This window comes from Sminthopsis crassicaudata, chromosome 3 (assembly GCF_048593235.1).
Source record: "Sminthopsis crassicaudata isolate SCR6 chromosome 3, ASM4859323v1, whole genome shotgun sequence".
In the NCBI taxonomy this organism is placed as follows: domain Eukaryota; kingdom Metazoa; phylum Chordata; class Mammalia; order Dasyuromorphia; family Dasyuridae; genus Sminthopsis; species Sminthopsis crassicaudata.
In genome coordinates this window covers 2,440,867-2,452,751 of record NC_133619.1, presented here as the reverse complement: position 1 = coordinate 2,452,751, position 11,885 = coordinate 2,440,867, and the positions used below count along the sequence as shown (strand labels likewise).

The 11,885-nt window shown below is 56.7% G+C and overlaps 1 protein-coding gene across 1 annotated transcript; it reads right to left on the bottom strand.

The window, feature by feature from the left end:
• Positions 1 to 561: 561 nt before the first annotated feature.
• On the bottom strand, positions 562 to 2,483 carry LOC141560119 (leucine-rich repeat-containing protein 15-like). The gene has a single exon (XM_074297822.1). It carries the CDS (start codon positions 2,481 to 2,483, stop codon positions 687 to 689), a length of 1,797 nt encoding a protein of 598 aa, XP_074153923.1. The 3' UTR covers positions 562 to 686.
• Positions 2,484 to 11,885: the final 9,402 nt, after the last annotated feature.

Sequence of the window (11,885 nt, the reverse complement as noted above, 5' to 3'; positions counted from 1 at the left end):
CGGCCCAAGGGAGCGGCTCGCGGGCTCTCCGGCACTAGCCTGTTTTGGGCCCGTTACTTGATTCTGGGGTTGTCCTGCTAAGGGACCAACGAGGTTTTCTCTCCGTCTTTATGTCATCCCCAATTCGGAATCGGCACAGAACGCGTGCGGGATTTCTGAAAGCAACTTCTAGACGCGGGCAGAGCCCAGCCCCCCCGTGCCGCGCCATCTGGGTGCGAAGGCCAGAGCGACCACCACAGAAGGCAGATTTGCTGCTTGGGGCCGGAATGGGGGAGGAGCCAGAGGGGAGCCCCCTTTACAGGGCTCTCTTCTCTGAGTGGGCTGGGAGGGGTTCCTAGCCAGGGCTCAGGAAAGTCATTCTTAATTTAGCCGCTGGGGATTGGAGGAGGGACGTTCCACGCGTGACTCTGCTTTCTCTCGGGGAGCCGCAGGTCTGAGGGAATTTGCCCGAGGGAAAGCCCGGTCACCCGGAGCCGCTTCAGCCCCTTAGGAAAGAAAAAAAAAAAAAAAAAAAGCAAAACAGGAAAGCATCTCCCCGCCCCCCACCCAGCGTTGTCTCCCGCGTGCAAAGGAAAAACCCAGTTTGAAAGCACGGCCCCACTTTGGCGGCCAAGGAGGGAGCCGCGCGAGAAAGGGGGCGTGAAGGGGGGCCCCCTCCGGCCGGAGCCCTTCCCAGGTCCGGCGCCTCAGCACTCGTTGGGCCCCTTCATCTGCATGAGCACGGCATGGCTGCGCTTCTTGCAGCAGCAGCAGCAGATGCAGGCCGCCAACGAGCTGGCCAGGGCGATGCAGCCGATGACGATGGCGGCGATGGCCAGGCCGCTCTGCGCGCTGGTCATGCCCCACCCTTCGCGGTCAGCCACGTCTCCGATGGTGGTCAGGTCGGTCTGGTCCTCCTCCACCGTGGTGAACGCGGTGGTGTAGGAGACCGAGGTGGTGTCCGGGTACCGAGAAGTGTCCGGGTACTGGGGCGTGTCCGGGTACCGGGGCGTGTCCGGATACCGGGGCGTGTCCGGGTACCGGGGCGTCTCCGGGTACTGGGGCGTGTCGGGGTAGCCCTGGCTGGAGCTCGGCGCGTTGACGTTGATCACGATGATGGCCTGGCCCCGGAGCTCGGCCGGGCTGGAGCAGAGCGGGAGCAGGTCCGAGCCGCCCAACCGGGCGCTGTTGGCCAGGAGCCAGGCGCGCAGGGGCTCGATGCCGGCGTCGCAGCGCCACGGGTTGTCCTGGAGCCGGACGTTGCAGAGCTGGCCCAGGTGGTCGAAGATGCCCACGGGCAGGCTCTCCAGCTGGTTGTTCTGCAGCTGCAGGGTGGTGAGGCCGTTGACGCCGGCGAAGAGGTTGCCGGGCAGGAAGCGGAGCCGGTTGTTCTGCAGGGACACGTTCTGCAGGCTCACCAGGGCCCGGAAGACCTGGCCGTCGAGGTTCTGCAGCGCGTTGCTGTGCAGGGACAGCTCGCGCAGCGCGCTCAGGCCGCGGAAGGCGCCGGGGGCGATGGACTGCAGCTGGTTGCGGCTCAGCACCAGGACCTGCAGCTGGCTCAGCGGCTCGAAGACCCCGTCGGGCAGGTGCTGCAGCTGGTTGTCGTAGAGCCAGAGCTCCCGCAGGTGGGGCATGTGGCCGAAGAGGCCGGCGGGCAGCTCCCGCAGCCCGTTGGCGAACAGCGTGAGGCGGTTGAGGCGGGGCAGGTTGAGGAAGAGGCCTCGCGGCAGCGTGGCCAGCTGGTTGTTGGACAGGTAGAGCCTCTCCAGCTGCCCGTTGCCCTGGAAGAGGCCCGGCGCCAGGTGGCGCAGCTGGTTCTGCTGCAGCGCCAGCTCCTGCAGGCTGCCCAGGCCGTCGAAGGTGCCCGACGGGATCTCGGACAGCTGGTTCTCGGAGAGCCGCAGCACCTGCAGCTGGCCCAGCCTCTGGAAGAGCTGCGGCGGCAGGTGCCCCAGGTTGTTCTGGCCCAGGTTGAGCTTGAGGAGGCCGGGGAGGCCGTCGAAGCAGCCGTCGGGGATGCTCTCCAGCCGGTTCCCGTGCAGCTGCAGCTCCTTCAGGTTGCTGAAGGGCGCGAAGTGCGCCGGGCTGACGTGCAGCAGCTGGTTGCCCGACAGCAGCAGCGACTCGAGGTTGTTGAGGCCGTGGAACAGGCCGCCGGGCAGCGTCTGCAGCCGGTTGTTGGCCAGGCTCAGGTAGCGCAGGTTGCCCAGGTGGCTGAAGGCCCCGGGCGCGATCTGCGACAGCTCGTTCTTCTCGATGCGGAGAGCTATGAGCGCCGTCACGTTGACGAAGGGCTGCGCGTTCAGCTCTCGGATGTGGGTGTTGAGTATCTGCAGGCTCATCGAATCCCAGGGCAGAGGGCTGGGCACCACCAGGATGCGGCCTCCCACGCACTCCACTTGGGACGCCTTGGAGCACGTGCACTCACTCGGGCACGAGGAGGTGAGACCCAGGGCCTGGAGGCCTACGGCCAAGAAGAGCACGCAGCCCTTCAGCTCCATAGCACCTGCAGGGGCAGGGTGGTGGGGGAGAAATGGGGGAGGGGAAACGAGAGACACACACGGAAACGTTATTCGCAGAGCAGACGGGACCGCTCGGCATCCCGCAGAGGCCAGGCCGGCTTTCAAAGGCATATTTACACTCCCCATCTCCATCCCCACTTCTTCCCGATTCTAAAGTCCTCAGGACAGAAGGTGGCCAGAAAAAGTGATACAAGGACACTCTCAAGATCTCTCTGAAGAACGTTAGAATGACTGTATGACGCGGGAGACACTGGCAACGCCAGCGTGGCGTGTCCTCGTGGGGGAAGGGGCCGTGCTCTATGAATTAGTCCAAAGGAAACCCAGGATGCACAAAATTAGAGCGTCCACCCCAAATATTCACAGGGACTATCTGTATCCAACCTGTGGCAGAGCATTCTGAGCTCCTACTGGTTTATCAGCCAGTCAGCCACACTGTAACTGCACTCTAACTAACATATGATGCCATTCTGGCTCTCTTCAAGGACAAAGGACAACAGCCAAACAACCTTTGCGATCCCTCCCTGAAAAACAAACAAAACCAGCCAGGGCTTTGGAATAAAGCAGAACAACAGGGCCTGACATTGGGACCCAGTACAGTAATGTGGAAACCATAGCCAAGAGAACGCTGAGCTTCCTGCTTCCCGTTGCTCCCTGCCCCAATCTATTTTCCACATCACAATCCACAAAACATTCCATCTGCCCTTGGGAGCATATGACTGCTCCAAAACCCTCCCTGGCTGCCCACTGCCTCTGGGCAAAGGATGATCTCCTGGCTCTAGCATTCAAGTTCATCCTCTAGCTGTCACCCCCCCAAATTGAGGAGACTTCCCCAACCCCAAGCCTAGCTGGAGAGGTCAAGGAAGGGTTGGGAAGGAAGTGGAACCTGAGCTAGGCTCCTAAGGGAAGAGGAAGATGTCAACAGACAAGGTGTGCAACTACACAATGGACGGCCAGACTGGGTTAATGTTACTGAAATTCTGTAAGCTGACAGGGAGTGGGCCTGGACAGCAGGGAGGATTCTGGGAACATAGAGGGGATGGTGAGGAAAGTGATTCCACAAGGCTTGGCCCATCAGTGGATTGAGCACTGAGGTACAGCGTGCTCTCCCTGTCCTTTCCAGCCTCGCTGACTGGAATAGAGTGGAGGGGAAGTGTGTACTGGAGACAGTGCTAGGTTTGGAGGCAGGAAGACCTGGGTGCAAATCAGTCTGTGTGTGGTTCTTTAAGCCAGGCCTGAGTGGACTGCTTGTCAAGAAGGGGCCATAACTAGACAGTATAAAAGACCTGAGGGTACACTTGCCAAAACAGACACAGGAGCTCTATGAATATAAACATAAAACACTATGTACCAGATAAAATCAGATCTAAATAGCTGAAGCGACATTTATCGTTCATAGCTGGCTAAAGCCAATATAATTTTTAAATGAAAAATTTGCCTAACCTATTTAATGTCATCTCCATTAAATTACTAAAGGCATCTTACTGCCTTAGAAAAAATAACAAAGAGTTCATTTAGAAGAACAAAAAGATCAAGAATTTCATAAAAAACAAGGAAAAAAAGATGTCAAGGAAGCTGGAAAGCAAAGTTTCTGCATCATCAAAAAAGATCCCGAAGGTCCAAGGATGGCAGAGACTGGACCTGGAGAAGAATGCGCAGCTGAAAGTCAAAAGAGGAGACACTGTTGCATGATGGGATACAAGGAAGGGACCTGCTCTCCATCCCTCTGGTCCTGGGAGAGAAAAGGAGCAGCAGGGGAGAAGATGGTAAAGGGTGGAACATCATCAGGAAGTACTAGCTAGGCAGCTGCTACCAGCAGAGGGAAGGGGGGAGAGGGAGGGAGGGAGGAACAGAGACAACCAGAGAGATGAAGAGAATGGGAGGAAAGGGGGGACATGTGGAGAGAGAGCTTTTAAGAGGAGGGCCAGAACTGAGTTGGATGGAGGGGAGAGGGAGCAGGGAGAAAGCTCAACCCCAGTGAGGTGCCAGATGAATCTGCTGATCTCACTAAGCTATTCATCAGAAGGGGGGCTGTATAAAAATACTGTTTGTCCAGTGACCCCCCATCTGGCCCATTAGAAGTATCTCAGCTCTGGGAATGGCCGCCATCTGCATCGTTGTGTGCCCTGAAATGGCATCCAAGATTTCACCATCCAAGATGGGACACCAAGCGGGGCCAGAACATTTGCCTTCCAGCCAGAGCAGCCACTCACCATGTGTAGGACCACAGCCACTAGGCTGGCCTCCAGCTCTCTGCAGGACTCCTGGCTTGGTCCCAACCTCCCAGCCACCTTCTCTCAGACTCTCCTTTGAGAAGCATCCAGGATTGGGCCAATCACTTAGACCAGAAGCTCCCCCAGGGCTCCTCCAGACTCAGCCAGCCCTCTTAGGGACCCTCTGCCCCCTCCCAGTGATCCCCAGGCTGGGCTGAGTCTAGGAACAATGATGGAGTCTTCACAGAGACGACCAGACAGGAGGACAGGCTTCTAGAGACAGAGGGGCTAGAAGAGTTCTGCTTGGCCCCGAGAGCAGAAAAGGGAGCAGAGAAGGGAACAGAGAGGGGAATTTCAGGGGAGGGGAATTCAGCTCCATCTAAGTAAATCCTTTCTACCAACTCCGGGTATCCAAAAGGGACAGTTCCTTGCTCCTGAAAGTCTCCAGGGGAGGCTGGAGGGCCCGGTCAGGCACATGGTGGTGGACAGTGGAAAGCTCTCAGGATGTGGATGCAGAGAGCCTGGGTCTGAATTCCAGGCCTGCCACTTTCTCAGAAATCCCTGCAGCTCTCTGGCCTTGGCTCAAACGGAGAGGACAGCCTCCCCTTTCTCTCTGGCCCATGGGAGGACGGCTTCTGCCATCCTTGGCCCCATGGCATTCTGGGTCAAGGAGGGAGCCACCGCTTCCTTATCTGCATTGAGCCCCTTCTTCCTTCAGCCCCAGACATCCTGCCTTTGGCAGACATGGCTCCCTAGTGCGGCCAGGCTCCGGGGCCCACAGTGGTCTCCCACAAAGCCAGTGGTTTCCTGTTTTCCAGCAGGGAAAAATCAGCCCACTGCCACTGCTGGCACAGCTATCCCAATCATCCTTCAAACCCCCCGGCCTCCCGCTCAAGCTCTGGGCGACTGCAAAGTACCAGAACATGCCAGAGCCAGCAACTGCAGACCCTCCCGACGGAGGCTGCCCTAGAGAATGCCCCCCAGCCCTCCGGGCCTCATCGGCCAGGGCCCCGGAGCCTCCCGGGGGCCACCATCACGGGCCCTTCCTCGGGCCTCAATAACACACGCTACCCATGGGCCGCTTGGCCGCCACTGGCGCAGATGCCAGTTAAAGGCCTTCAAGGCCGCAGTAATTATACCCTCCTCACTGGTGACACGGCTGCGTCCTCAATAACTCGGTGACTCGGCCCAGCTTCCCAAGGGAGAAGCCAAGCGTCCGTCCCTCGGCGTCCACAGGCTGGGTCACCGCCGCCGGGGCTGCACAGGTGGTCTGCTGGGTGTTGTCCCGTGCCCTGGACTCCCTCCCTTCTCCCAGGCTAGAAGCTTGCTCTTGGGCAACAGCCAGCGGAGCCCCGTGCATGACTCACAGGATACCACTTAATTAGCCAAGAAGCTTCACTGTTTGGGGCTTGGAGATTCTCGCTTCGTTCTGCAGTTCTCAGCTTCCCAGAGGAGCGAGGTCTCCTGGAGAATCTGCCAGGGGCTCTGGACATGGCAGAGCCCCATTCCGCATCCCCTCCCCCCATCTATCCCCCTCGGAGCCCTTCCCCCAGTCCGGCATCTCCCCAGAGCACCACTTGCAAAGAGACCCCAACCCTTCCTGCCCTAGCACCCTGTGCTCCTTTGCACCCTGGCCAGCTGCCCAAAGAGGCCTTTGTTGGCCTTCTGTGAGCTCCCAAACCCCTTCCCTGGTGGGCGCCCTCTAGAGTCTGGGGCAGATCCTGAGTAGACCTAAACCAGGAGCCAGTGCTGAAGCTTCCTGCCTGCTGGGGGAGGGGCGCCAAGCCCGCAGACCCCCCAGGAGCAGACAAAGCCTCACAGGCTCTTCAGGCTGGAGGGGCTTTGGGCATGGGCTCCCCCTGCCCTTATAATGCTCAGAGATGGGAAATAAGGCCCCGAGTGCCAGCGTCACACGTGACAGAGCAAAGGCTCCTGAGGCACCGAGCACAGGGCAGTGCTGGGGAGGGGGCCCGTGTGGCAGAGCGGCCGAGCCTGTGTGAGGGGGAAGAGACTGAGCATGACCCAGAGCACTCCCCTTCAGGCTCTCTCCTCCAACCGCAGCTTCTCCAGGAGTCTCCTCCACCCCAAGACCCCCTTAACAGACCACTCCAGAGACAGATCCCACCAGGAGGGAACTGACCTGCGGTGACTTAGGGATGGTCCAGAGCGGGAAGAAGGGGCAGCTTGGCAGGCCAGGCTGGCCAAAGCCTGGGGGTCCCTCGGACTAGTGGGCCAGGGGTGCCATCACTGCCACCAGAGCCGCTCCCCAAGCCCAGACTAAGCCAAGACTCCTTTGTTTTCTGCTTCTTTCCTCTGGGTCTCCTTGCTCCGGCCTCAGCCCAGATCTCTGCTCATCTCTGTATTTCTCTGCCTAAAGAGTGCCGGGCCCTGCTTCAGACACTGAGCAGCCCGGGACCCTCGGTCAGTCTCCTCAGCCATAAAACGGGACTCAAGCACCAAACGCACAGGTTGTGTGAGGATCACCCGGGGTCACAAAGAATCTACGCGCTTCACAGTTCTGAACGGGGGCCACAAATCCCGCCACTTACTCATTTTCAGTCACGTCTGACCTTTTGGAAGATTTTCTTGGCAGAAATACTGCAGCACTTGGCCATTTCCTTCTGTAGCTCATTTTACAGATAAGGAAACTGAGGCAGACTTGTCCAGGGTCACACAGCTAGGAAGTCTCTGAAGCCAGATGTGAACTCCGCACAAGTATTAACTATTATTGTTTCTATCTTTGCCAAGGATTGAGCTGTTTCTGTCTCTTTCTGTTTCTGCCTCCCTCCCTTTCTCTCTGTCTCTGTGTGTCTATCAGTCTCTGTCTGTCTCCCTCCATTTATCTGACTGTCTCTGTCTCTGTCTCCATCTCCTTCCCTTTCTCTCTGTCTCTCTGTCTCCTTCTCTGTCTCTTTCTCTCTCCCTTTGTCTGTCTCTCTCCCTTTATCTGTCTGCCTATCTGTCTTCCTGTCTCTCTGTTTATATGTCTTTGCCATGTCTCTCTGCCTCCCTCCCTTTCTCTGTTTGTCTGTCTCTGTCTCCCTCTCTCCCTTGCTTGGACTTCTGTCTCTGTCTCTCTGTCTCCCTGCCTTTCCCTGTCTCTCTGTCTCCCTCCCTTTCTCTCCCTCCCTTTCTCTTTCTGTCTCTCTCTCTCCCTCCCTTTCTCTTTCTCTCTGTCTCCCTCCCTTTCTCTGTCTGTCCGTGTGTCTCTGAATCCCTCTCCCTTGCTCGGACTTCTGTCTCTGTTCATTTCTCTCTGCTATTTCCGTCTCTGTCTCGATCTCTGTCTGTCCCTCCTTGTTCCCTCTCTCCTTCCCTTTCTGAACTCTCTGGAGAAATGGGTTGAGTGTGGTTTGGGACAGCAATCTACGCAGACATACAATTAACTTGGCAAGAGAGGCCGGGGGGAGAAAGCCTTTCAGGCATTTCCTGGCAAAGCAAAGAGAAGGATTGAAATAAAGTTTTCCCAAAGAAGCTCCGACTTCCAGTCAATAAGCCCTCGGGGCTCCATGGCTCCTAGGTGAAGCTGAAACAGAACTGGACTTGGTAGAAACTCTGGGGACGCTTCCTGGACTCGGACCCAAACTCACGGGGTGGCCTGTGAAGCTGGGGGGCGCGGAGGACTCAGGGGAGTTAGCAGCCTGGCTCCCAGTCTGAGCTCTCTCTGGGAAAGTGGACGCCCGCCAGAGGCCACTTCAGACTCCTCCCTTGCCAGCCTTGTCCCCTGAACTGCCCTACTGGCCTCTGGGAGCTCTCTCTCTCCTCCTTTTGCCAAGGGCACCTGGGCTCTCTCCTTCCCCCCCACTTCTCCAGTGATGATGTCAGCTCACCTTCTCTTCCGCTCCCTATTTGAGGCTTCCATCTCCAACTGTGTGAAAGCCCAGGCAGGGGGGCTGAGCACCCCGGCATCCTCCCAGCCCTCAGCACAAGCTCAGGCCCTGGGCTCAAAGGTTCCGGGTCACAGAGCAGAAGTCACAGCCATCCAAGGTCATTCCAAAAGGAAGGCTCTGCCACTGACCCTACAGGCTGAGTTTGGGGGGTGACACGTCGGGAGGGTGGAAGCAACTGGCCCCGAGCGTCTGTGTAAGCCGGAGCCGGAGCCCACGCTGAGAAGGCTGCATCTGGTGCAGGAGCCGGAGCTCATCCCCAGCAGGCTGCTCTTTCTCGGCCAGGCCTTAGGGTCACCACCGGGAGTGCGAGGGACTGAGCGAGACCACTCGACTCAGGACGGTGGTATTGACACCTCTCGGATGTGGAGCAGGAACAGTCTGGACCACACAGGCTCCCAGGCCTCCCAAGCCCCTGGCTGTCTCAGCTCACCGGGAACATGGGATTAAGTCGGGGAGAAAGGGGGCTCATGCCCTGACAAGAGCCTGTGGAGGCTAGATGGAGTCACGGGGACCAAGCAAAACAAAGGAAGACCAAGAACCCGACGCTAATCTGGACCCAGATAAGAAATGTGAACCATGACCTCAGACCTTGGGCAGTTTGGGGGTGAAATGGGAAGAACATCCTCCACTTGACACAAAAAGAGCTCTGACTCACTCGATGCCTCCAAAGGACGCCCAATGGCTGAAGGAGGGTGCCTCAGTTTCTCCTCTGTGCAGTGGGGCCCTGCCTACACTAAGTGGTCCACGGTCCAGGATCCATCCCAGATCTGACGTTCCGTCTTGTGCGCTCAGCACTGCCTTCCAAGCGGCATTCTCTGCTTCATGTTCTAAGACCTTCCACGAGTACGATATTCTAGGCTCGGGGTTCTGTATTTCAAGCTCTCACCTCCTCTATTTTCTGTTCTAAAAAGTCCCGGTGGTTGTAAATGTGGGCAAAGAGAATGAAAAACCTCTGTCCTGGAACAAAGAGCTGCTCTCCGTTCCAGATGCAAAAGGAAAGAGCATGGGGTCTGAGGAGATTTTGAAATCTTTCTTCTCCATCCAAATGATCTTCTCTCTCCCCAAATGCTGCCCCGAGACTCTCATTATTGAATGACAGAGAAGAGTCCTGCCAGAAAAAGCAAGGAAAGCCCCGCAATCCAGAGGAAAAGCCGGACCCCGCCGAGGTCCCTGGAGCTCAAGCCCAGCTCAAGCCAGAGAATCTACTCAGATGTGCTGGAAGCGTGGAAGCAGCCTGGACCCGGCCTCTGCCCCCCCACCCCGGGGGCCTTCAGGACCACGCTCTCCCAGCTCTGCTGCCGGAGAATCGGGGAGTGATCTGAGCCTCTCCCAGCACAAGAACCCCCACCCTGGGGGTCAGAGCCAGATTGCCCATGAGGGAGAAGAGAAGGGATGAAAGGGGGCGAGCGGGAGGGGGCCCGGGGCGGCCCGAGCCAGCACCGGCCGCCTGCCAAGCGGCTGCTCGGGGCCGGCTAATTGGGGAGGACGAGACACCACTTACCGGCTCCTCCTCTGGGGCAGCTGCTGAGAAGAGGCAGTCCAGAGAGGATGCGAGATGGCTCAGGACTGCCGCATGAATGTGGGGAGGCTGGGGCGTCCCCCTATTTAAACAGTCCAAAGCAATGAATCAGCAGAGGGGCAGTGTCAGAGGTTAGGAGAGCAGGCGTGTTCTGGGAGCCAGGGGGAGCTCCCTGCCTCCTGGGGCTGCCCGAGCCCCACAGCTTCTCTGTCTGCAGGGCGACTCCCAGAAGCAGCCCCTTCCTTCTTCCTCCTCCCTCCCCTCTTCCCGTCTCTTTTCTCCTCTTCCCTCTCTTCCTCTCCCTTTTCAAACCCTTCTTTCCTTCTCTTATTCTTTCTTCTCATCCTCTCTTCCTACTCCTTTTTCTTTCCTTCCTTCCTTTTTTCCATTCTTTATCTTTCTTGTTTTCCCTCCCTGTTTCACCCTCCCATCCATTCCTTAGGATCAGATTTAAGAGATTTAAGTGTTCTTAATGGTCACCTCCTTGAAGCCTTCACTTCACAAGGAAATGGAAGCTCAGAAAGACATGACTTGTTCAGGATGATACAGAAAGTAAGAGGCAGAGCTTGGAGCTCAAGTCTCATTCCCAAATCCAGAACTGCCAGGGCACCCCATTGGTCTCCCTCCTTCCTTCTTTCCTTCCTCTCTCTCTTCCCCCCTCCCTTCCTTCCTTTTTCCCACCCTCTCTTCCCTTCCTTCCTTCCTTTTTCCTCATTCTCTTTCCTTCTCCCTCCCTTTCCTCCTTCCTTCTCTCCCTTCCTCTCTTCCCTTTCTTGCTTCTTTTTTCCTTCCTCCCTCCCTTCTTCCATCTTTCTCTCCTTTCCTCCTTCCCTCCCTTCCTTCCTTTTTCCTCCCTCCCTCCATCCTTCCTTCTCTTCTCCTTCCCTTCCTCCCTTCTTTCCTCTTTCCCTTCCTTCCTTCTTTCCTCTTTCCCTTCCTTCCTTTTTCCTCTTTCCTCCTTTCTTTTCCCTTTCTCCCTTCTTTCTCTTCTCCCTCTATTCCTCCTTCCTTTCCTTTCTTCCCTCCTTTATTTCTTCCTTTTCATTTCCTCTCTGTCACTCGCAGAATCTCTCACAAGGATTTATCACTCTTAGTGTCCAAGAAGATCCTGTCTGTGTTCTTACTTAAGAATGTGCAGTCAGACTTTCTGGAGAAAGGGGTCCTTGCTTAAGAACTCCTAAGGGTCAAACCTAATGACCCTTCCTCAGGCCTCCTCCTTCTGAGCTCTCTGCAGCCTTGCATTGCCAGTCCCCCTCCTCTCCTGGACACTCTCTTCTCTCCAAGTTTTCAGGACGCCCATCCCCATCTCTCTCCTGGTCCTCCTCCTTCCTCTCAGACAAATCCTCCAGAGTATCCTTTGCTGGATCCTCATTGAAGCTGCCCTCCCACTGTGATGAGACTCATTGTCTTCCCCCTCTAGCCTTGTGATCACATCAGCTCCCATGGGCTCATTTTTCATTTCTATGCAGACTATTCTCAGATCTATTTATTCAGCCACATCCCCTTTCCTGATCTCCAGCTTCACTTCTCCCCTACCTACTGAATGCCTTGTTATGGCAAGATCTACCACTCAACATCTCTGCAGCTGAGTTCGTAATTCTCCCTCCTTTCTAACTCCTTATTTCTCATTAATGGTACCATCACCTGCCCATTTCCCAGGCTCACCACCTCATGTCATCCTAGATTTCTCACTCTCTCACTCCTGACGCTACCGTTAAATCATCTCTCATCTAGGCCCTTTCCCTCCTTTAACAATACCCTC

What these genes read in the sequence shown, in the direction of transcription:
- LOC141560119 (XM_074297822.1), bottom strand. Translation starts at nt 2,483, where the DNA reads ATGGAGCTGAAGGGCTGCGTGCTCTTCTTGGCCGTAGGCCTCCAGGCC.